Raw genomic sequence first — 25,729 nt, 5'->3', positions numbered from 1 at the left:
GGTCCAAAACTTATAACCGATACGTAAACCGGTTACGTAAACCGGTCAAACCGGTTTTTAAAAAAACCGGTTTTTAAAAAACCGGTTTTCGGTTAAACCGGCCAAACCGGTTCCGTAACCGGTTTTTTTGACCACCTCTAGGGTCTAGAGTTGCCGTCGGGTTTGGGAGAAGTGAGAGAGAGAGCTAGGGTTTGATAATATTATATAATAATAACATGTTACACTTTAGTCCCTAAACTTCCAAATGTTACATCTCTAGCTTAATTAACTAAGTTTTGCACATTGAGTTAACATTATATAACATGTTATCACATAACACATAATTATCACATAATTATTGTTTTGACGTTTCTCGTTTATTCACCAATCGTTTGCGTCAACTCGTTTGCGTTTCGGTGCAATTCCCGAAAGACTACACATGTAGTAAGTGTTAAGCGTCATTTAAACCCTAGTTTAAATGTAATGAGGTGTGCGTTATAGATTCAGTGATCTAAAGTTTGAATTGACGGAGTTGAGTTAACGGAGTTAACGGAGTTAACCTGAAATTGACGATTGTCACAGAAACGGTTTTTGAATATTTTGCATAGAAGTTCAAAGAACCGATCGGCTCTAGACCATTTTTGAAATGTCCAGATCTGTCCGTGCTGGATGAGAAGGAAAAGAAAGAGGGGGGGGGGGGCTTCTTCACTTGTTAGATCTTTATCAGTCTCAGAAATTTAGGCGGCCAGCCGTGTGGGAGTGTGATGGAGATAGGGCGCTGGGCCCAGACGGGTTTAATTTCACGTTCTTCAAATGATGTTGGGGCTGCTTTCAATCTTTCTTTTAAATTTTAACTCCGGACGCTTTTTCTTAAACAATCTTATTGAATACATTAATAAGGTTGGCTCGAAGGTGTTGGTGGCGAGACTAAAAGGGGTGATCGGAAGTTGATATCTGTGGAGCAGTTGGCTTTCTTAGCTAACAGGAGTGTCTTGGGTGGGCCTCTGATGTTGAATGAGATCGTGCCTTGGCTGAGAGAGTCTAAGAAACGTGAGATGTACTGCTCGTTGATTTGGGACTTTTTTGGATTATATTATGAGCCAAATGAATTTCCCTTTACTCTGGAGGAAGTGGGTTGCTGTGATTTTAGTGGCAGGTCAGGCTTAGGTTTTGGTAAATGGGTCGCCCACTCGGTAGTTCACGTGCTCCGACAAGGTGACCCGTTGTCGCCTTTTCTATTTACACCGATAGTATTGTATTTTTGGGTGATTGGGAGGTGAATAATGCTGAAAATATATGCCGTATTCTTACTTAGTTTTGGGCTTAAATTTTAATTTGTCTGAGTGTCAGATCTTTGGTACGCGGGTTGACCTGGCCAAACAACGAGCTATGGCTGAAACTTTCCGATGTGTATTTCCGTTTAAACATCTTGGAATCCAGATAGGCGGCAACATGAATGTTAATAAGGCATGGGACCCGGTGGTAGATGTGTTTACGAAATGTTTGTTGATTTGGAAAGCGAAAGATGTCATTTGGTGGCTGGGTAACGGTAACAAAATAGCTGCTAAGTTCATTGCCGACTTACTACTTTTCCTTATTTCTTCTGAGGCGGGGCAAATGATAAGACGAAGATACTGGGTCGCGTGGAAACAAATAACCGCTCCGAAAGAGTATGGCGGTTTAGGCATCGGGTCACTTGGGGAGGCAAACTTCGCAATGCTTGCAAAGTGGTGGTGGCGATTAAAGTGAAAAAGGACAGGTTATGGAACTTGTGGCAGAGGGTAATTTGGTCAATTCATCACTCGAGGTTGGCAACTGATACCGGTAAAGTTGTCACTAACGGTACGGGCCCATGGAAACAGGTAATGAATAAATTGATCTAGTGGGGATTAAATTAGGTAAGCTCTTTAAACAGGTGATTAAAGGCGCGCGGGTATAATGTGTAACTAAGAAAAACTCAAAAAAGTCAAAGATGTTTCATGCTATTTGACTCGATCGTTTCGTTTTGGTCTTTGTGGAAAACAAGATATAATTTGGTGTTTGAACTTGAAGGAAAGGGGGTCAGTGGTTATGTTGGTTGGGGATATTAAACCTCAGTTTTCTTATAACGTGATCGTGAGTCATCCCGCTATGTCTGAAATCTTTCATTATATAACCTTCGAATTAATTACATTCAAAAATATACCAATATTAGTGGACAAGGTGGCGATGGATATCAAAGCAACCTCTTTCTTATGGGTCGTGAATCGGAGTCGAAGATCAAGTGTCGATTGGGAAGATTGGTGCATGTTCAATTTTGTTAACTTTCCTTTGTAATTGTTTGGTTGTTTTGCTTGTTTCTTCTTATTCTTGTTGTCTCTTTGTTTGTATTGACCCTTGTAACTTACAAGTCGCCCTTTTTCATCTTTTATTATATTGGCCTTTAAAAAAAATTAATTACATAATGAAATTGTCAAGTTTGATGTACACTAGTTGCCACGTTATGTAAATGACTTTATATAACATACGAATTGCTTGTGGTTGTGCTTATGCAAGTATTACTTGTTATAGATTATTATATTTTATATAATACACGCATTTTCATATTGGACTTCCACAACCTTTGGTTTTCTATTTACTTTTTAAATGTTATTTTTTGGGTTTTCATTGTTATTAATAATTAACCCTATGGTTGTTACTATAGTTCCCTAACGTGCAGGTAGTGTATAATAAAGAAGCAAATATGTAGAGCCCATCATGACTAGAATGAGTAATCATGCTCTATTTGTTTATCAAAAGTAACACACTTTTGTATGCAATTCAAACCTCAATTAATGTATGTTTATAAATAAAGGTTATATATTAAAATTCCTCATTTATGTTATGCTACCTGAGTTGTTATATTTTAGTTCTGGGATATTAATTTAGTTATGTAATAATTAGAAAATTATATTATAAAAAGGGTTTAAAGATATAGGTACTATTATGTTAGTTATACACATTATCGCATATGGCATTGACATCAAAGAATTTCGGAGTTTCCTTTTAACTTATCGAGGCATGCGATCATACTTCCTTGACGTGAAAAAGTATAGGCCGTTTGAAAGGATCTCGATGGAAGGATTGATTAAAAAGTTGTTGGAAACAAGATGCAAAATTGGATTTAACAAGAACAAAGAATTAACTCGCAATTTTGATAGTCATATATCATTGCTTTCAATTTGTTTATATGCTGACCCAAATGAATCGGTGCTTCTCAATCATCGCAACGTCTAGTATAAAAAACAATGTACCTAACAAGCAAATTAGAATTTAAACCCTCACATAATACAATATACAAACCTATAAACGTCAACAAGAACAAACAATATATCTTTTCTTTTGTTTAACAGTTATGTTTTGTAAGTAAGTTGCATAATCTGAATGAACTTCTGCATACCTATTTCAAAAGAAAGTTTTGTGACCATTTTTCAATGTTATATTATAGCAATAAGAAAAACTTAAATAAACTATGGATGTTATAATAGTATGTGAAGGCTTAGTTTGTGCTTGTTTATCAGAGATGAGCCTCGGTTCAAATTCAGGCTTGCTATTGTTTGAGGTCAACTCATTTTTTCATAAATTGTAAGGAAAATGAAATGTTAACATATCAACCAAAATGAGATTAATTATTTATTACCAAATTTACCTCAGCCCCACACATTAAAACAGAAATCTTAAACTCAACAACGACATGAGGTGGGGTATGTTCTAGCATGGGATCCCAAGTAACGGCAAAGCCAAGCCAAACAAATCAACAATACCAATTTATATATTTTGATTTTGCTGTCGGTTAGATTTTTCTTTTTTCCCCACATGCTATAGATTAGATTATACACAAGAAGAAAAATTACAAGAAAACTTTTTCATATACATACACCGAATTTTCCATCCATCTTTCACTTGTAGGTTCATGTCACACCGAAATAATATATATACAAAATATTTGAGTGAACTAATTCCAGACAATAAGCTGAAAAATCGAAACAGGAAAACTCTTAAAGTTGCCTTTAAACTTTATGAACGTCTTATACAAGAAGCAATTGCAAGAAATCTTCATCTTGTTACACGACTACATATATGCAGTATATCATCAGATTGTATGTATGTAGTTGTACAGTACTAATATTATATATGCAACATGAATTGTGTAATATTTCAACCCACAATAGACTAATGTGTCAAAGTTATATATATATATAGGGGAGAGTTATACTAAAAAAAGTAGTTTCCTATGAAGACTAGGAATAATTCATAGCCCTTGGATAATATCAATGAATGGTTGAGATTTAAAATTACTAAAAACCGTCATAATTTCCTAGAATTACTCTTTCACCACTATAACCGACATAGTTTCTTAGAATTGTTCTTTCACCAAATGTTGTAATGCCACTTGTCAAAAATCTATTGGTTCTTACCATACTTAGGAAATTCTTTCTTTTTATTTGAACCTTATTTGTATGTATGTATCTTTGAAGTTTGATTTGGACCCTAAATACACTTTTATAGTTTTATTATCTTCATGAATAATTAAAAAATAAATGTGATTAGAGAACACATATTATTCAAATAATAAGCTCATAAAATCTACTTTTAAACTTGATGAATAATTAATAACAATTTTGACCAAAAGTTTCTTTTCTTTTAATCACAAAGAATTATTGCTACAAAATATGGATGGATGGTGAGAAACACCTAAAGCTATGTCCAACCTACAGGGACCACCATAAGCAAAGTCTAAAGAAGTTTGAAAAGGAAGTAGAGATTTGTGTTTGAAAAAAAATTGTAATCATCCCATGAATCTGATTTTGACCTCTAAAAGTCCAACAAATCTCATGACAATCACATCATCATAAACATATTTTTCAAATTCTATGTTTTTTTGTCAAATATTTTTATATGACAAGAAGAGTCGATCAAGCATTTTTGGTTGTTTGATTTTTTAACTATATTTTTTAACAACCAGGATTTTGTGAGTATGTTTTAAGTATATCTTTGGACAAAGATGAACTTAAAACCCAACACAAACTGTATAAAACCATTTGTTATATATTCACACAATTCTGGACGATATTATTACAAGAGTTTCTTGCTATATCAATTATATTTGATAAATAAAAAAAAACCTCTATACAGAATTATATAGACAAATATATTACTCTTTAACTTTTGATATTTTAATTTTTACACATTCAATGAATATAAATATATTACATGGGTTTACAGTTGTATTTAATACTTTTGATATTTAAATGTTTCCTATACAAAACTATATGGATAAATTTGAAATTATTACATTTGAATTTGATATTTAAAAGTCCCTTATAAAGTATAAACAATTATATTATCAAGTATACTAAAGGATTTGTATATTTAATTTTGGGACCTTTATACACACACTATTTGATTTCTAATCTTATATTTTTAAACGACCGTCTAGATAGAAATCAGACGATCGTCTTAACCAAATAGTTTTAAAGTTTGACCCTCTATGTTTAGAACCGTTTATTTATCAAATGATCGCTTGACCAATATTTTCATAGGTTGATCCTCTATGATCAGAATGACCGTCGAATATTATGCAAACAGCCGTTCTGAATAGTAATTTTTAAAATTTAACTGTGACGGTAGTTATAGCATGAGCCCTAAAATTTTCCAGTAAAGAGTTGTACCTACATATATATTATAATGTTTATCCTTAAATTTATAACATTTATAATATTGAAAAGATAAAGTAAAAAAGATAGAAATTAAACGAGACCTGTACAAACCTCAACTGCCTAAGGCAGGGATTCCTTGGAGTAGCATTAAAGACTATTGTTTCATCCCTACCACCAAACAAACAGAAACAGGCATCCATTGTTATAATTGCTTCAGAAAGCTATATTCATACATACAATACCATCATTTCATTCTGTCTTCTCATTATTATTATTCATCACAAAAGATAACAAAAATGAAGTTTGTTTTAAAGATCTTCATCTTCTTCTTCCTTGCTACACTCATTGTATTCACATTATTCACCACCCCAAATATTCATGGTTCAACTTCAACAAAGTTGTTTCATAGAACTCTCATAGGGTTTAAGCACACCAAGAAACCATTTAATAATAATATTTCACCATCACCTTCACCATCACCGTCGCCATTGCATTCTCTACCTCCACGTCATTATTTCCATAGGCGGAGTCACCACCATTTACCACCGGTTCCTCCGCCTAAGGTAAATGATGACATAAGAATAAGAAGAAGAAAAAGAAGAAAGGTTTTGGTGGCCGTTCTGGTGTCGGTTTGTGCCACGTGTACGATATGTCTTATTGCTTTGTTCTTATTGTTTAGAAAATTAAGGAGACAAAAGAAAAGGAGATCTTTGTCGAAGAATGCGAAAATGGTAATTTCTGATCCGGTTCGAAAGAACTTTTACCTTGAATCATTGGGAACTGTGTTAGACCCGCCCTCGGTTTATAGCTTGAAACAAGATGAACCCGAAGAACAAGAAGTCAAAGATCATGAGGATGTGCAATATGATGATGAGAGAGAGCATAAAGACTTTATTATGAATGCAGAAAAGCTGGGTTTATCTGCTGGTTCAGTTCAAACTATTGAACCAGCAGAGGAACCCAGACTTTCGCATGTTATTGAAGAAGACCAAGTGTTTTTCAGTTCTCCAACTGCTGAAGAAATGATTCATGTGGAATCAGATAATGAATCATTTCATTCCTTTTGTAACTCACAAGATTCATCTAATCCAAGAATCTCCGACGCTTCAATCACCGGTGACACATTAGAACCACAAGCATCAACTCCACCACCGCCGCCTCCTCCACCGCCACCGCCACCTCCACCTCCACCTCCACCTCCTTGTATTACTTCTCCATCTCCCACCAAATTCTTTATGAAAGCGAAAGCGAAAACGAAAACAGTTAGTTTTCAGAAGAAAACTGATAACTGTTGTGGATCAAGCGAAAGCCCGATTCCTCCACCACCATTGCCACCACCGGTGGTTCCTAAAGGAAGCCCATTTCTGCCACCACCACCGCCACCGCCATCACTGTCTCCACAGATCGGTAAAGACGGCTCTCCTCTTCCGAAGCTAAAACCGCTGCATTGGGATAAAGTACGAGCTGCATCGGACCGATCCATGGTGTGGGACAAGCTTAGATCAAGCTCATTTGAGTAAGTGTGTTGTTATAGTTTGAATGATTAATATTATTATGACAAGATTTAACGAGAAACGTAACACAGGTTTGATGAGGAGATGATTGAGTCCCTTTTCAGTTACAATTTACAAAATTCTAATGACGAGTTGAAAAGCAAAAGCCCCTCTCCTAGTAAACATGTTCTGGAGCCGAAACGGCTCCAGAACATAACGATATTGTTAAAGGCTCTCAATGTCACCGCCGAACAAGTTTGTGGTGCACTAGTACGAGGTAATTAAGATTTAAGGGTGCGTTTGGTTTGCAAAGTTTAATAAAATTTAAAAGAATTAGAATATGAATTTTGTTTTCTTAATGTGTTTGGTTCACATAATTCGTTAGAATCGTAATGTGAATCTTAACGTGTCTGTTTGGAAAATGTATCAAAAAATGAAATTAGTTCCCACAAACTCCATCTCTGTCACCATTGATGGTTGTGGTGCAACGGTAGGTGATGGTCACAGTCACAGTCACAGTCACAGTCACAGATATATTTCAATTACCTTATAATTCTTTACAGATAATTTCATTATAAATTTAACTTTTTTCAATAGTCTTGAATTTCTTTAAATTTGAAATCCAAATGATTTTATCTGGTGTTGGTGTGATTAGGAAATGGACTGAATTTACAACAACTAGAGGTACTGATAAAGATGGAACCCACAAAAGAAGAAGAAGGTAAACTAACCGGGTACCAAGGTGACATGAGTTCAGCCGAGACATTCGTTGCCAAAATCCTTACGATACCACATGCGTTTCCAAGAATCGAAGCATTGCTTTACCGAGAAACGTTTGAAGATGAAGTCACTCATCTCCGTAAAACATTCTCGGTTCTAGAGGTGCAATCTCATTTTCTAAAAACTTTTTAAAGAAGTGGATTAGGATTATATCTAGGTGTTTTTGGTTGGTCTTGAAAAAATGGATTAGTCAATACTCAATAGTGTCGTTGATATTTAAACGTACACTACACTAGCCAGAACGGACGAGTAAGTGTTTTGTCATTTAGTTGTAAGCCGTTAGTCATGACAACAATTTACCTCAAGTTGTTATCTTGACTAACTATACTAGATTCTCTACAAAGTGAAGTCGCTATGATTTTAAATAGCGACTTCAACAGTTAAGTGACAAAACTTGTCTAATTTGATCGGTTTGTAAAATTCAAGACACTAAAGTCGCTATCTAAGTTAGCGACTAAACCATTTTTCAAACTCAACCATAAAATACCTAGTTGTTAGCATTCCATTTCAAGACATCCCATATATATTTACATGACTAGAGCTAATATATCTTTTATCAGGAAGCATGCAAAGAACTGCGGTCGAGTAGGCTATTCTTAAAACTACTAGAGGCTGTGTTGAAAACCGGAAACAGGATGAATGTTGGCACAATAAGGGGAGGAGCAAAAGCATTCAAGCTCGACGCGCTTCTTAAGCTTGCTGATGTGAAAGGAACGGATGGAAAAACGACATTACTCCACTTTGTAGTCCAAGAAATCGTTCGCTCAGAAGGTGTGAGAGTGGCCGAGAGCATTATAGGAAAGATCAATCAAAAGGGTCAGCAAAGAAACATCCAAGAACGAGAAGAGGACTATAGAAACATGGGGTTGGAACTTGTGGCCGGCCTGGGTACCGAGCTATGCAATGTGAAGAAAACCGCCACCATAGACTTTGATGTGATCGTGAGCTCGGTTTCTAGTCTATCTCAAGGGATGGACAGATTGCAAAGATTGGTGAACCAAGATTTGTTGCAAAAAGAAAACACTTGTAGTTTTGGGGAGTCTATGAAATCTTTCATGAACTATGCGGTAAAACATCTCAAGGAGTTGGAGGAAGACGAACGCAAAGTGTTAGAACTCGTGAAGGAGATTACCGAATACTTTCATGGGAATATGAGTAAAGATGACGCGAATCCACTTCGGATTTTCGTGACCGTTAGGGATTTTTTGGCGATGTTAGATCTTGTGTGTAGAGAGTTGAGGAGATCAAAAGCTTTTGGTCACCCCAACTCTGTTGCACCCTTTCAATAGAGGATATGAGTGTGATTGTTGATATGTTTATTTGTAGATTGTAAAAAGTGAACATGGATTTGGATTTTTCTTTTTTTTGGCTCATAACTTGGCTTTGGTTGTGATATGGTCAATTAGTTACTATGCATAAATCACTGTTCTGTTGTAACATCAAACTCTCAGACCGGAGACTTCTAAGGACGTCACCTAACGTACTAGTCTCACTCGAGCACACTTGACTGTGTAATTCTTCTCTCATCTACAACCGTTACACATAAAACACGTTGGTGATAATTGAAAGAAGCACATGAGGGCGAGTTTGGAAGTTGAAAACCTAAAAGCCTCACTAATATCTAGTCATGAGAAGAAAAGAAAAGATGCTAGTTTGGGTGGCAATTTGTAAAAGAAAAAAGAATGCATATGAATTAATTCGGGAATACAAAGTATAAAAGATACAAGACTGTTTTGTAAAATGGTTGAAAAGGTTTATGTAAAATACAAATCAAATCGTGTGTTTCCTCATTACGTGACGTGGCACGTGAGATTTCAAAGGGAGGGGGGCCTTGAATTGTTGATTGATTAGGGTTGACTTCTGAATAGTCGTGTCAACTGTGATTGGATGTGGACTTGAGTTAAAAGTGAATATGATTTGCTTCCCATATTTTACCTTTTCACCATTGAAAAATTGGGGCCCCATTTTTGTGGCGATATAAACTGGTTTTTCACAGTAGCAATGATTCGACAAAAACAGTAGTTGAGCTACATAATATTATTCTCAAATGGGTTTAAATAACTTCCTTTAAATAGTAAGCTTATTAATAATAATAATAATAATAATAATAATAATAATAATAATAATAATATTAAGATTGTGTTAATTATTGTATAGCTGGTAATAGCTGTAGATGGAGAGTAACTTAAGCATTGATTTACAGTTGATTAGCCCTAATTGTGTATAGATATTCTCTGTATTTCTATATGCTCGAATATAATTTTTCACGTTCATATCATGCTTTTACAATTACTGTTTCTTTACATGGTATCAAAGCATTGATCTGATGCTACCTCTTCTTTGCCCCTTGTTCTTCTCTCCATGACAAACAAAACCAAAACTCTAATCTCAAATATGTAAACACGGATCCATCTACTATGTACACCATTCAGATCAAGATCAACCAGGACATATGTCTGTCTCGATAAAACTGAATAGGGGTAAATCATCAATCCTGAAGAAAATCTATGATTCACGTCCATACTGCGAAAAACAAGATTGGTTTTGTTGATGGGTCGATAAAGATGCCATCATAAACCGACAAGCCAACAAAACTTGCCTACTGCAAAAAACAAGCCCGTGTGTGTGTGTGTGTGTGCGCGTGCGTGCACTAATAACCCTACAAGATAGTGGCTGGTTCTCAGCCCACTTCCCCCATCGCTCCCTTTTGTGACAACTTTCTTTCTCTTTGTATCCCTCTCGTAGTGGTCAAACAGCCAATTAACAACTAGAAAAAACCAAAGATTAGAGAATAGTTCTTGAGGATTGCTAATCACACACACTAACACGCAGTTTAAATGAAACGAGAGAGAAAATGAAACTACTTTATCATCAATATGGCCGCGAGCTTATTTGTGCTTTGGCCCATCTACTTATAGCTAACATTTGATTTAGTTAACTAACTAACCGACTTAACTAACTAAATTTTACTACTAAAATAGACATGTATCATATGCCCCCGACTATCTGTCACCATAGCTCTACTCAATGTTGTCATCAGCCTTAGATCGATCGCTACCTTTTGACACCACACAACCTTTCTACTTTTTACGTTTGCCGCATCGATTGTGCCTCTTCTCACTATGACCTAACGTGGAGAACTAGATCAATCGCTCATGCTTGAACCACGAAACCGTGTTGTTTGTAGAGACAACTGTTTGAGATTATAAAAAACAATAATGATAGAAAACTTCATGAAAATGCAAGAAATAATTTATTGTCACTACACCGTTTCTAAGTTGCTACAAGGTTTTCTTTTATGTTTAAGCTAATCACTTAAGTTACAAGCAGAAACTCGGTGTGATGTAAAGTGATAGGTTTTATTTAATTGTCACCTGAATTCCAGTGTTTACATCGATATAAAAGGCAAAAGGCTGCCCCATTAGCACTTGAACTCTCTAAAGACAAGATTAGTTTGCTCAAGAACGTAAATCTGAAGACAGATTTTTCTCAGGCTATTCTTACAAACATCTATGAACTTTAGGTCATTGATTAGCAAACATACTTAGAAGTGGATTTTATCGTCTTGCTAGTTTGAATTTCTAAACGATCATAAATTCAGCAGTGAACAAGATGCTAGACTTGTTCAAATGCTACGCCTCCCTCATCTTCACACTTGAATAAAACATTACACTTTGAACATTTGTTAATATACAAAGTGCATGTATGTAGAAACACTATATGAGCCATCATGAGTGTATCATAATTTTAATGAAAATGAAATTTGATTACTTCTCAAAAATTATATTTAAGCTGTTTGAAAAAGAATAGTATAATTATTTTGAAAGCTTAGCAGCTAATCTCCCTCTAACTGTTTGCTTGTTCGTTCGGCGTGGTTGTTTCCATGGTCGATTTCTTGACAACCTCCGCTTACGAATTTTGGGATCAGCCCAGCCTCTTCCCCATTCGGAAAAAGAGGAATAAGATTTGGGTCTGCTTTCAGCAAGCAACATATCTGCTTCGAGCCAAACATTAAACTCTTGCTCCATCTCTGTTTCCTCAGATACAAACTCCAACCCGAGTTTCGTTGGTTCAGGATATTTTATCTGAACATGAGCCTGCAAACATGCACTTATTTTCAGTCGAATAACATCAAGAAATGTGGGCCCCACCAAGCATACCAGATAAATAAAATATCATAACCACCCTCAACTAATATTAAAGAATAAAACAAATTAACAAAATGATTGGTTGTTATGAGTTCTCAAATTATTAGTAAGTTCTAAAATAATCCTTATCCTATACATTAAGGGCGCAAATTGCTGGGACGGCCCGAAACACAACCCGTTTAAAAATGGGTCAACCTAAACATGACCCGTTAAGAAGTGGGTTAACTTGTTAACCCATTTAAGAATTTTTAAAGAAGTTAATAGTTTGATTTTAGAGATATAAAACGTTTAAACTTCAAAGTAAATATTCTGATTTTTAAGTTTTCATATAACTATTAAGTTTTAAAAATGAAATTAGTTTACCGTTTGAACCTTTTTCTCTACTCTTCACTTCCAGGAATTTTATTTTATTAGTTATAGCTGCCCATTATCCAACTATTCGCATTCGCTTAAGATATAAACTGGAGTTTGTTAATACACAGAAAACATTTAAAATAATATAAATTACAAAAAGGTTTCATATGACTTGGAATAGTTTATTGTTTAAACTATTACTAAATCACTAACACGACATGATATTAAGTGGGCTCGGCACGACACAAGTATATGGGTCAGCTTAGGGTTGAAGAATTCAACCCATCCCGACACGATTAACACCCCTACATATTAAACATGTATATATACAGGTCCATTAAATTTTAGTCCCTAAATATCATAATAATCATTAAAAAAAGCTAATATAGTCCGCATATAAATCATCTACCACAATCAAAGTTTTCAAAAACCATTAAAAACTTTCGGTTTAAAAAAAGGAAACTAGCTGTATACAAGCTATAGATAATTATAACCATTTAAAATATACGAGTACTATGCTAAGTCTCCCCAATTAGTAAAAAAAATGCCACCATAAAAAAAGCAGTAATAAGTGACAAGTTAGCCGGCTGAATTGATGGACTCGAGTATGGACCATATGATTATTTGTGTTAAAAACATTGACCCTAACCCGCACACAAGTAAAATCGTGTATCCCGAACACGAGCCATCTTACCTGTTTATCTAAAAGTGTCAAATAGGTTGGCGAGTGAAAACCAAGACACTGTAATATGTCAAGCGAGTTGGTGGGTTGTAGAAACAAAAGGGTTAAACAGGTCATAAACGGGTTATTTGGTCAACCTGTTTAACTAAACCGTTTAAACATGTCAATCCGAAATCAATAGATCAAGCATAAAAGAGTATTATCATCAAACGTTATGACAATAGCATCAGCCATAAAATTTACCTTGTTATCTCCCTCTCTAAGAAGCCCTCTGTCTTCCAAGATACGTACGAGACCTCGCCACCATAACAGATCAGTGGAAGAAAATCGTTGATCCTGTGCATACAAAACCACAGGTAACAACAATATAGCTGTTGACATGTTTCAGATTTTGGTTGACCACGGTCAAAGTACTAGTATCTTATCCCCACATGATTCACAATATTATAAAAAGTCCAAAAACAGAATGTATATATATGCACAGTTGCACACAGCTTGAGGGTATAAATAAATGACAAATCAAGTTTTCAGAAACAATACCTGTTCCCGAATTCTACAAACAAACATCTTCACATTTGGCTTCTCCATGCGTATATTATGATTATAGTTATCATCATCATCATAACAGCCTTCCAAATTGTTTATTTTATTCTGGATGTTAGCATGTGCAGCATTAGTTATAAAACAATGGAAATCCAATTTTAGAGTTTCTATATTATATTGGCTCATGACCCACCATTAGGGCTGCAAATGACCCGAACACGAACAATAAATTTCGCTCAATTAACTAATTGAACGAACACGAACAAAGGCCATGTTCGTTCAATTGTGTCATGAACGTTCGATAATGTGTTCGTTTACGTTAGTTAATGTTGTTTATTGATGTTTTTTCATTAAAGGTTATAATATATTTTAATGACTTTTCTAATCTTATCATATACAGTAGAAACTCTATAAAATAATACACTTGGGACCACCAAAATTTATTAATTAAAAGAGTTATTAATTAATCGATAAATTAATAATTATTAATTTATATATTAATTAATATTTTATTAATTTATAGTAGAATACTTAGTTTACAAACACCTTTCAAGCATCCACTTAATTATTGTATACAATGCATGTATATCAAATGAACAGCCCAATTTGAAAGAAACCTTCAATCTCCCACCTTATTATGCTTCTTGTGTTCAATGTATCACTTTATGGACATTAAAAATATTTTCTATATAAATACAAGATCAAAATAGGTTAACACAAACAAATCATACACACAACATGGCTTCCCATCTTAAAGATGTGAAAAAAAACAACATTGAACAATTTCTTGTTGAGCTATGAGAAAACAACACCAGAAGTTCTTACCATGCTAAGGAAATTAGAGACGAGACTCAAGGGAAAATTGATTTCAACAAAAAACAAAAGACAATTGAGTCATTTTTCAAGAAACCTTCATAAATCATTCATGTAATTAAAAGCAATTGAAGGTTGTAATCTCTTCTGTCATTATTCACAATTAAAGGCCCTATATACAGGGAAGAATACAACCGTGAAAGAAGGAAAAGATATACACATAATTATATAATGATTATCTCTAAATAACAAACACTATCTATTCCTAAAATATAGAAATATTATCGGCTGCTAAGACACCCCCTCAGTTTGAGCGGGCGGAGGACAGACGCTCAAGCTGGACCGAAATAACTGGAATAGTTCCCGAGATAATCCTTTGGTGAAAATATCTGCATACTGCAAAGCGGAAGGGACATGAAGAACTCTGATATGTCCAAGTCGAACCTTCTCTTGAACGAAGTGTATATCTATCTCTATGTGTTTTGTTCGTTGATGTTGAACCGGATTATTGGACAAATAAACTGCTGAAACATTGTCACAAAACACTATAGATGCACGCTGCAATGGATTATGAAGTTCGAGGAGTAAATTTACAATCCACGACGTTTCAGCAACTGCATTAGCGACACCTCGTTACTCGGCCTCTGCACTGGATCGTGAGACTGTAGGTTGTCTTTTAGCAGACCATGAAATAAGATTGGCACCAAGGAAAACACAATAACCCGATGTAGAACGTCTTGAATCCGGACATCCACCCCAATCAGCATCAGAATAAGCAACTAAATCATGTGAGCCTGACTTAACAATGCGTAAACCATAGTCGATGGTGCCTTGTAAATAACGGATTATGCGCTTCATAAACGCAATGTGAGGCTCTCGAGGCTCATGCATCAAGAGGCAAACCTGTTGAACTGCATATGACAAATCTGGCCGAGTGAAAGTTAAGTACTGCAAAGCACCCGCAAGACTGCGATACAAAGTCGGGTCAGAGAACAAGGGACCATCAGTTGCACTAAGCTTAGAAGAGAGATCAACAGGTGTAGCACATGGTTTACAAGATGACATAGACGCGCGAGCAATTATGTCCTTAGCATACTGGGCGTGAGACAAGAATATACCGTGTTTCTGCTGAGTAACCTTGATCCCCAAAAAATGATGTAAACGGCCTAAATCCGTCATGGCGAACTCTCGTGAGAGTGTGCCAACAATGTCATTCAAAAGACGATCATTAGATGTTGTAAGAACAATATCATCGACATATAACAATAAATAAGCAATATTCGAAGCATCCTGATGATAAACGAATAGAGACTGGTCGCATGTGCTACTACGAAACCCTTTGGATGTGATAAAATTTGCAAAACAGGTGTACCAAGCCCGTGGAGCCTGTTTTAGACCATACAACGATTTATTAAGGCGGCAAACATGATTAGGAAACCGTTTATCATAGAAACCCGGTGGTTGATGCATAAAGACCGTCTCATTTAGTTCCCCGTGTAGAAAAGCATTCTTGACATCAAGTTGATGAATAGACTAAGCCCGTGACACAGCCAAGGACAAAACTGTACGAATAGTGGCAGGTTTGACCACCGGACTAAAAGTTTCATCACAATCCACACCGACCGTTTGAGTATTACCATTAACCACTAACCGTGCTTTATAACGTTCCAATGTCCCAACTGATTTAAATTTGTGCCTAAATAACCACATGCATCGGATAACAGGGTGATCGTGTGGTCGGGGAACGAATACTCGGTTTGCATAGCATGCAACCAATTTGGATCAGTTAGAGCTTTGGCATAAGAAGTGGGAACAGGTGAGAGAGAGGTGGTGTGGTGTATGGAGGAAAGGTTGGCACGGGATTTGGATCTTGTTGTCATCGGGTGTTGGTTTAAAGTGGTAGGTAGGGTAGTGGAATGGGCCGGGGTAGGAACAGTGTGAGGTAATGGGCCAGGGGATGGAATGGGCTGTGGTATTGGTACCGGACGGGGTCTGCGGGAATAGGTGAACGTGTACGGGGCAGTAGCAGGGTGGGCCTGGTGGACTGATAGGTCGGAGATGGGTGTTTGGACCGGTTGGTTAGGTTGGGCCTGTTGGGCTTGGGGGGACGGTCTATGGAAAGTGAATCCGGGTGGTGTAGGGTCATCCAAAAAATTATAGGATGAGGGTGAGTGAGGAATAGTGTAGGGAAACACATGCTCATCAAACGTCACGTGGCGTGAAATGTGGACCTTGCCTGTAGTAGGGTCAAAGCAACGGTAGCCACGAAAGTCGGGTGGATACCCGAGAAAAATATAGCGCACGGACCTATAGTGTAGTTTATGAGGCTGTGTGGCTGAGGTGTTAGGATAACAGGCACAGCCGAACACTCGTAAGTGTTCGTAATCCGGGTGACGAAGGTAAAGGGCAAAGGTAGGTGTATAAAAATTAAGCCTTTTGGTTGGTAGGATGTTGTGAAGGTAGGTGGCAGTGTGTAAAGCCTCAACCCAAAACGAAGGAGGGAGATTCGCATGAATTAAAAGGGCCCTAATAATATCATTAAGGCGTCGTATCATGCGTTCTACCCTACCGTTTTGTGATGATGTTTGGGGGCATGAGAAACGGAAAAGTAAACCGTTTTGATGAGCAAAATTTTTAAATGCTAAATTGTCACATTCACCCCCCAAGTCACACTGAAAAGTTTTTATTTTACGGTTAAATTGGGTGAAAATTAATTGATGGAATTTTGCAAATGTGGGAAAGGTTTCGGACTTATATTTTAGGGGGTAAACCCACACGAAGTGTGAGAAGTTGTCAATTAGCACCATGTAATACTTATATCCTGTTTTGCTCGTGATTGGCGAAGTCCATAAATCGCAATGAATAATGTCAAAAGGAGCAAAAGTAAATGTATTAGATAAATGAAAAGGCAATCTTTTACTATTCGAAAGTTGACAAGAATTGCAAAGGTGACCTTTGTCCTTATTACATTGAAAATTAAAATTACAATTTAAAATATCTAGAACTTGCGGCCCGGGATGTCCGAGACGATCATGTCATGGTAAGTGGTGGGAAGCAATGAAGGTGTCTTGAGGCGGTAGTTGAGGAGGCGTGAACGTATAGAGAGTCCCGGTGCTATTATGGCGAGAGTGTCTTCTTAGTTTTGAGATCCTTCAAAGAAAAACCAAACGGGTCAAATTCGACGGACACTAGGTTATCACGAGTGAAACGTCTAACGGAAATAAGATTTTTAATTATTTGGGGGCTGTAAAGGATATGTGGGAGAATATAGGTGCGGTTAGGTAAGGGGTGAAAGCCCGTACCTGATCCTTTAATTGGTAAAGTCATGCCGTTACCTACCAAAATATTACGACAAACAGGAAAAGTATCAGGGATGTGGATTTTACCTTTTTCGTTGGTGACATGGGTTTCGGCGCCTGTGTCCATAACATCCGAAGTCCAGCCCGTGTTTGGAGAGTTAACCTGTAGATTGGCCATAGCAGCAGCTAAATCATTTGGACACATGGGGTTATAGTTGGGCTGCTGAAATCCAGATGGGTATGGGCTGAACCGGGCCGAAGGAAAAGCTGAATAGTGGGCTTGTGCTTCATGCTATGGTTGCTGAGTAGGATAAGGGCATGGTGGGGTTGTCCACCAAGCCCAGTGTGGGAAAGACGGCGGTGTTTCCTGGTACGAGTTCCAAGCCGACTGCTGTGAGCGGCCCCTGCCACGGCCCCTTCGATTATACGAGCCACCACGTCCCCGACTGCCTCTACGATTGGAAGATGAATACGAATAGTCCTGTTGCTGCTGATTGGGTGCTGCTGATGACCAGTAGGAGGCGGCGGCGATGGTGCAGTTGCAGCCAAGACGGTGTTTTGGATTCCTTTTTGGGCTTCAATCCTGATAACTTCATCGTTTAGCATTGTTATGGCCTGGTCCCAATCAACACCCTGCTGATTAATCAAGGAGGCAGTGGTGTTGTATTCGGCCGGAAGACCACGAACAAGCTGAAGGACGAGTCTTGATTCAGAGACGGGCTGATCCACGTCGGCCAATTGGTTAGCTAAATCGGACAGTTGTTGGCAATAATCATCAACCGAGGAACAAGCTGTCAATGTGAGGTTACAAAACCTTGTCTCGAGCGCCGCAGCGCGAGCCTTTTTATTACTCAAGAATTTCTTCTCGATTTTTAACCAAGCCGCTCTGGCTACAGTAGTGTCCATAGGCGTTTCATAATATCGTCTGAAACAGTACTGTAGATCCATTGCAAGACCAAGGCGTCGAATTCTTTCCATTGGTCGTATTCTGGGGAGTTAGCGGCTGGAGGGGCTGAATCGTCTATGTGGTTTTCGACCTTGTAGGCGACAGCATGAAGGCGAAAAAGCTTAACCCATTGCGAATACGTAACCTTAGTTCCGTCCAAAGTCCGGATTTTGGATTGAATATTCGTCACAGAGTAGGCAGGGTGAAGGGGGGCGGGTTTGTTTGACAATTCAGCAGCATCAGCATCTTTTGTCATGATGACAGAAACCGAACGAATCCGGTGGGTATTGAAACGAAAAAAAAAGGGGGGGGGGGATTAAGAATCGATTATGGCTATGATACCATAAAAGCAATTGAAGGTTGTAATCTCTTCTGTCATTATTCACAATTAAAGGCCCTATATATAGGGAAGAATACAACCGTGAAAGAAGGAAAAGATATACACATAATTATATAATGATTATCTCTAAATAACAAACACTATCTATTCCTAAAATATAGAAATATTATCGGCTGCTAAGAGTAATATGCTATATATAAGGAATTATTAATTTATATTTTATATGGGGTCTAAAGAAATTATCAAAAATGTATTATCTTATAATTTTAGCGAATTATTAGTTTAGCACCCTATCCCCGAGTCGGGACCGGCAAAAAATATTTTCTTAGAGAGTTTATTAAATAATCGAGTATTAATTTATCGAGTTTCTACTGTAGATTTAAGCAAAAGTTTTAAATATAAAACAAAATTATATGAGTATTATCAACTATGTGATGAATTTTATATGTATATCAACATATGAACATGAATGTCACAAAAAAAACAACACGTACTAAGTAGCCGGACCAAACCGTTGACACTAACCATTCTCTATTAGCCAAATCAAACAAAACTTGTTTGTTTTTATAGTGTCCATTCATTTGATTTCGTGAACCGCTTGCGAACAAGTTCATTTCCTTAATGAACGAAAAATTAGTTCGGTTACATATTCGTGAACAGTTTGCTTGTCCGATAAAAGCTTAACAGACAAACATGAACAGGCCTTGATCAATTCGTTTACAGCCATACCCATCATTGTACCCTATATTCACTTTGCATTTGCATTTTATAAAAGAGAAAAGCGTCGACAAAAAGTTAACTTATAGTTTTACATTAAAATACTCACATAATGAGCGGCAATCATCTGCATAATAATTCGAGCTTCATCCTTCAAATTCTTCTGTTCGGTAGGCCCCTTAACGCAAACATCGCACCTGACAAATAAAATAAATATATTATAACGAAACTAAAAAACAAACTTAAAAATGAAAATAGCATGATTAAGTGATTAACAACTTGAAAGGAAAGAATCTGACATACAAATGACAACTATCGTCGCTAAAATCCTCCCCAAAATATTGTACTAGCATTTGGGCTCGACATCTAGAAGTACGCATGGCATATCTGCAGAGCATAAAAATGGAATCGTGTACTAAAATCTTAATAAATATTAAAAAATAAAAACTTGAAAGGATAATTATATCTAAACCTGAAGCAATCGGATAACATCTTATATGCTAGTTTAGTATGTTCTTCATTTCTTCGGTTTGGAAGAAGCGATGGCATTCTTGATAAATTTGCATATAAAACTATAAATTAAACACATAAAGTCAGTATACATGTGTGCATATATAATTATAATCATGTTTTAACACGTTTATTAATAATTACAGAAAATCTTCAATTTATGAAAAATCCTCTTTAATTTATGAAAAATCCCTCACCACAATCTGCCAATTTTCCATCTCTTCCAGCTCTACCTGCTTCTTGATAATATGCTTCCAAACTCTGTAAACAAAACATAAACCGGAGTTGACCTATTTTCATATAAATGTGCTAAAAATTTTATTACATCTAAATAAGTAAATTGGAGCAAACCGGTTTCATGAACATATTATACCTGTGGCCAACCATAGTGAATGATCCTTCTAACATTTAACTTGTCAATACCCATACCAAAAGCAATTGTTGCAACAACCACCTGACGGACATGATATACATACATTTTTGTCATTTGTTAAATGCGTACTAAATCCATCATGAAATTGAACTAAGGATCGATACTTTTGGTTTATTACTAAGTAAGAATACACTACATGAAGTGTGCTCAAAAGAAAAAATGATAACAAAGTAACTGATATTAAGTTTATATAATATTTTGGTCATCTAGTAAGTGTCGTAAAAATCGGGATTAATCGGTACTCTACCGACATGATTTTCACCTATTTGGACCCATTAATCAATAGTTGGTCAAACTGAGTCAAAAATTCAGCTCTAATTGGACTTTTTTTTATTATTTTTAATGTTTTTTTATTTATATTTTGAAAGGCAATTGCTTGAACTTTGAAGTATTTATGTGATATTTTATATGTAATTTTTCATCATTATATATATAAATATATAATTATCATCATATATACACACACACACATAAAAAAATTTGAAAAATTACATACGAAAATTCCAGTCCGATTAATCCCTAGTCGGTACCCCACCGCCCAACTAGCTCTGAAGTGATCCTGATCTACATAATCTATTTTAAACTGTATGATGTAACATAAAGAGGTCGAATGTTTTTTTAAAAACTAATAATAATGATCATAATATAACCATTAACCAAACTAGAAACTCTAATAACTTTTGTTCATTAAGTTATATACATGATCCATACCTGTAATGCATTCTCATGAAATTCCTTGTGCACCTGCCTAAGTTGTGATTTGGGCAGCTAATAAGTAGAAAACAACACATATGAGCTTTCATAAGAATGATGACATGGCAGTACATTTGACCACGTTGACTTTCTCTGTAGTAGATACATACCTTTGCATGGTAAGCAGCAGCTTTTACACCACATCTACAAAGATACTTTGCAATGCTTAACGTTTCTTTCCTTGTTGGAATATAAATGATTGTTACCCCTTCTTCTGTATTCTCTTCACAAACATCCAAATCCTTTGTGAATAATCGCCCATCAAATTCTCCACACGTAACTGCATTAATGACGTTTATGTAAGATTGTAATCACAAACAACATATAGGTTTTGACATGTTAGAAACAAAAGTTACCATCAAAGTCATCAACATCTAACAACAAATCATTATCATCTTCAAGATATTCAACCGACAATTTTTTTCTCTTCAGTGAAGTTACATCATCATCATCATTGTCGTCGTCTTCGTCACTTTCAGAAGCCCTTTCCTCCAAGTTGCATATTTCATCTCGACTCGATGTACTAACTGAAATGTTTTCCAGCGGCATGTTAGTCTTTTTACTGTACTTTAGGAGTCTAGTTTTGTTGTATGCTTCAATCAGCTCAGAAAAGTCCTTCTCATATGAGGATGAACGTGTTCTACTATGCTTCACCTACAAATAACAGAAATCAAATCAGAAAAACATTTCAAGTCCAAATGTGCAATAATCAATTAAACATTAATAAACAAAAAAATTTGATCCAAAGCTTCAGGACCAAATTCATTATGTTAAGCGTTTTTTTTCCAGCACATAATTTTCAAGCCCAGATGGTAAAACCGAAAAGACTAAAACTGAATCAAACCCAATGTGAAAACCAAATACCAAAAGCACAGAAACTGAACGGTTTTCAAAAACCAAACTTTTGGTTTTTGGTTCAGTCTCTATATGATTATTATTTTATTAATTATGTTATAATTATTTGTTATACACATATTGATTATTATTTAGTTGTTTTCATTATAAACTTTTTATACAATAATAATAATTATAAAAATGTATACTTGATACATTAAATAAAAATTTTATAAAATATAGGGGCTCGCGAGCCAGCTCAAGCTCGGTAAGTTGCTCTTGAGCCGATCTTGAGTAGCTCAAGAGCAACTTGGCCCGTTTACACCACTAGTTTTAGTCAAAGTAAATTCACTTGCAGGTTACAAAGTGTACAGTTGGTGGTCGGATAATAAACAAACAATGCTTAAAAACAAAAAATAATAAACATAATATGTAAGGCCTAAAATGAAATGAAGTAACTGAAAACCGAAGATTTGGACGGAAAAACGAGGTGAGAACAATGATTGGATCCTCTGACATACGCAATGATTTAAGAATATCTTCACGAACACGTGTTGTGGCAGTAGCGGTCAATGCCATTATGGGTATATCAAACTTCAAAAATGGCAACTTTTTTGCATTGAAGTTGTCTCTCAGTGCAGACAATCGCCTGAAAGCCATAATATCATTAGTATCAACACAAAAGATTCATCTAAAAAAACATTTAGAAATCCAAACCTGTAATCGGGTCGAAAATCATGACCCCACTTGGAGACACAGTGAACTTCATCAACTGCAAATAAAGCAATTCCACGATTTTCAGCAAGGCTTTCAAGTGGTTTTATCAATCTGCAAAGACAATAAAATTTTGAAAACAAAAAACTGATACACCAATCATATGTAAATTTTATAAATATTTGAACTTTTAAAAATCAAGTGAGGGAAATGAAACATATGTGAATCTAAGTGATAATTGTTTTCCAGTTAACTTGAAGTAGGAGGCAATAGTGAAAGAAAAAAAATTTAGTTAAATATAACCAAGTTTCATAATTGTTAAATTCAAGTCAAAAGAGAAAGAATAATCACTAAACAGTAATTAATATTCATGTATATTTCATTTGCCTCAGTTAATTGTAGATTTTTGGACCTTCTTTAACATTTATAAAGAAATTACATAAAACTAGAACACCTAATGAAAGTTTGGTTTTAAGCACATGTGCTCTGATGGGCCTTGATCTAAAAAACTGATGCGTGATGTGCACACATCACGTATGTGATGAATCAGTTATTCAAAAAACACTAAAAAATATTTATAGATTAACTTGATAATTTTTAAACACTATGATAAAAGATTAAAATAAATTAATTAAAAATAAAAAATAAAAATAAACATAATACCACCAAGAAGTTTTATGTATAACCAAAATAAGTCTTTTAACTCTATCTGTACAGCTAGTCTGTGCATAAGGTACAAGTGCAAAAACTCACTTTAACTCAAAAAAGTGAACATCAGAATGCATTACGCATTATGCGATTTAGAGCACATCATAAAATCGCATTGCATCGCTCCACCTGATGCGATCTTATCAGCGCAGCACGCATTATGCGCTCATGATGCGCACATTTCTAAACTAAAAATGAAAGTTGAGTGACTTTATTAAGACAGTAGGAAAACTTGGTTAGTATACTATTATACTACATTACCTCATATAAAAGTTACAAACTTAAGAAACAGAAAAAAAAACAAATGATTAAACCTCAAGATTGTCTCGGGGCACACATAGATGACGTCATACATCCCTCTCATAGCTTTCTGCTGAACACTCTGATCAATCTGTCCCGATCCAAGAAAACACGCAGACACACCATGTTTTGCTAGTTTCAAACATTGATCATGCATCAAACTAATCAAAGGCGAAATCACCACCACAACTTTCCCGGTTAACAATGCTGGAATTTGAAAACATAAAGATTTTCCCGATCCCGTTGCAGCAAGGACAAGACAGTCTTTTTGTGCTACCCAAGCTCCCAAAGCTTCCTTTTGGAATCTTTTTAACGACTGATAACCGAAACGCTTTTGCAGCAGCATATCAGCTTTTACTTCCCAGTCTTCGTTAGAGTATGATATTGAGACCGAGGGAGTCGTCTTCTTGCTAGAGTGCAGATGATCCATGATGCTTGATTGTCTCATTGCTTTAACCGGCTGTTTTACAGCGTGATTGAGTAAGGCTCGTTTTTTTGAAACTTTGTTGTTTCTGTTCAAAATGAAATCGATTGCATTGTTTAACGATGGACCCACTTCTAGTATGGCTTTCGTCGCCTCTGAGATCTCGAATCCCATGCTTATCAGTTCCGCAATCACTAGATCAGAAGCTAAATTGCTCCCATCCATGGCTCCTGTAAACAGACCGAACTAAAACGAAAGCGGGTTAGTTTGTGTTCGTTCACTTAACCATTTTACCAAACACAAACTTATAATCGAACAAATTGTTTTATTGATGTTCGTTCATTGGGCATGTTCGTTTAAAACCTAAACAAACAGTTCACGAACGTAAAGAAACAAACTTAAATACAAATTTTAGTGGATGATGTATATTTTGTCAATAAAAAAATAAGCAAGTAAATATATAAATATTTAGAATTTAAATGAGCCCCTTTATGTTTATATATTTATTATACAAATAGAATTTAAACGATGATATATTAATTCCAAATTGGATATTAATTAATTAGGGTTTTTTCTTCAAGGAAGTAACCAACAACAGCAAAGCAAATCAATGTCGACTCAATTATGATTAATTAGTTCATCCAAGCAAGGAGGTTTTAGAATCGAACAATGATGATATAATATATTATAAACATTATTATTATTATTTTAATAATTAAAAGTAAAGTAAATTGAGGTATGAAAGAAAGCTTACAAAGATCCAGAGACTGCTTTCTTTCTTTCGTTGAGAACACGATTTCAGGTTTCCAAATTTGAATGAATTGGAAATGAAATGGAAGCATCCATAAAAGAAAAAAAGAGTTACATCGTTAGCATACCAACATGTTTCGGGTCGGCCCCAAACCCGATTAAACATGAAACCTGTTCCGGCCCAAATAACGTCGTGAACTAGACCCGTGCCGAGCCAAAACAAAATGTGTGGCATATCTACTTTTACTGTGCCACTTGTCACTCTCTCGGCGCTCCTTACATTTTTAAACTTGTTTTGTTATTTGGATACCGCGTGGTGAGATCACCCGACCTAATAGCATTGTTCAGATCTGTATAGAAATAACCTTGTTTGTTTTTGTGAAGAAACACAAAGTGACCCCGGGCAGATTACGGATAATCTGGGGGTTATATAGATGTTTCCCACGAGGATGAGGTCCAGCAAAGAAAGTTGTTCTTCAGGTGACCTACAAAACAGACACCGTAAGCTCGTCACTGAGAAGGGGGGTTCCT

At 36.0% G+C, this 25,729-nt stretch overlaps 2 protein-coding genes across 2 annotated transcripts; one reads left to right on the top strand and one right to left on the bottom strand.

Annotated features, from left to right (window-relative positions):
- The first annotated feature begins 5,739 nt into the window (after window positions 1-5,739).
- On the top strand, window positions 5,740-9,629 carry LOC143626569 (formin-like protein 11). Its single transcript, XM_077096623.1, has 4 exons — window positions 5,740-7,173; window positions 7,243-7,427; window positions 7,806-8,032; window positions 8,491-9,629. The coding sequence occupies exons 1-4, from the start codon at window positions 5,954-5,956 to the stop codon at window positions 9,217-9,219; spliced, it is 2,361 nt and encodes a 786-aa protein (XP_076952738.1). The 5' UTR covers window positions 5,740-5,953; the 3' UTR covers window positions 9,220-9,629.
- Window positions 9,630-11,745: 2,116 nt separating this feature from the next.
- LOC143626567 (ATP-dependent DNA helicase Q-like SIM) lies at window positions 11,746-24,767 on the bottom strand. The gene is made up of 14 exons (XM_077096622.1): window positions 24,039-24,767; window positions 23,020-23,130; window positions 22,762-22,951; window positions 21,825-22,122; window positions 21,579-21,748; window positions 21,427-21,483; window positions 20,656-20,736; window positions 20,480-20,543; window positions 20,245-20,344; window positions 20,076-20,159; window positions 19,882-19,969; window positions 13,655-13,765; window positions 13,358-13,450; window positions 11,746-12,027 (listed from the first exon to the last, which is right to left on the bottom strand). The coding sequence occupies exons 1-14, from the start codon at window positions 24,671-24,673 to the stop codon at window positions 11,746-11,748; spliced, it is 2,364 nt and encodes a 787-aa protein (XP_076952737.1). The 5' UTR covers window positions 24,674-24,767.
- Between the last annotated feature and the right edge of the window lie 962 nt (window positions 24,768-25,729).

This window comes from Bidens hawaiensis, unplaced genomic scaffold (genome assembly GCF_021521415.1).
Source record: "Bidens hawaiensis isolate Kalapana, Puna unplaced genomic scaffold, B.hawaiensis_p1.1 tig00004414_1, whole genome shotgun sequence".
Taxonomy (NCBI): domain Eukaryota; kingdom Viridiplantae; phylum Streptophyta; class Magnoliopsida; order Asterales; family Asteraceae; genus Bidens; species Bidens hawaiensis.
Note: the sequence above shows the minus strand (reverse complement) of the source record. Positions and strands in the feature narration are given on the sequence as shown.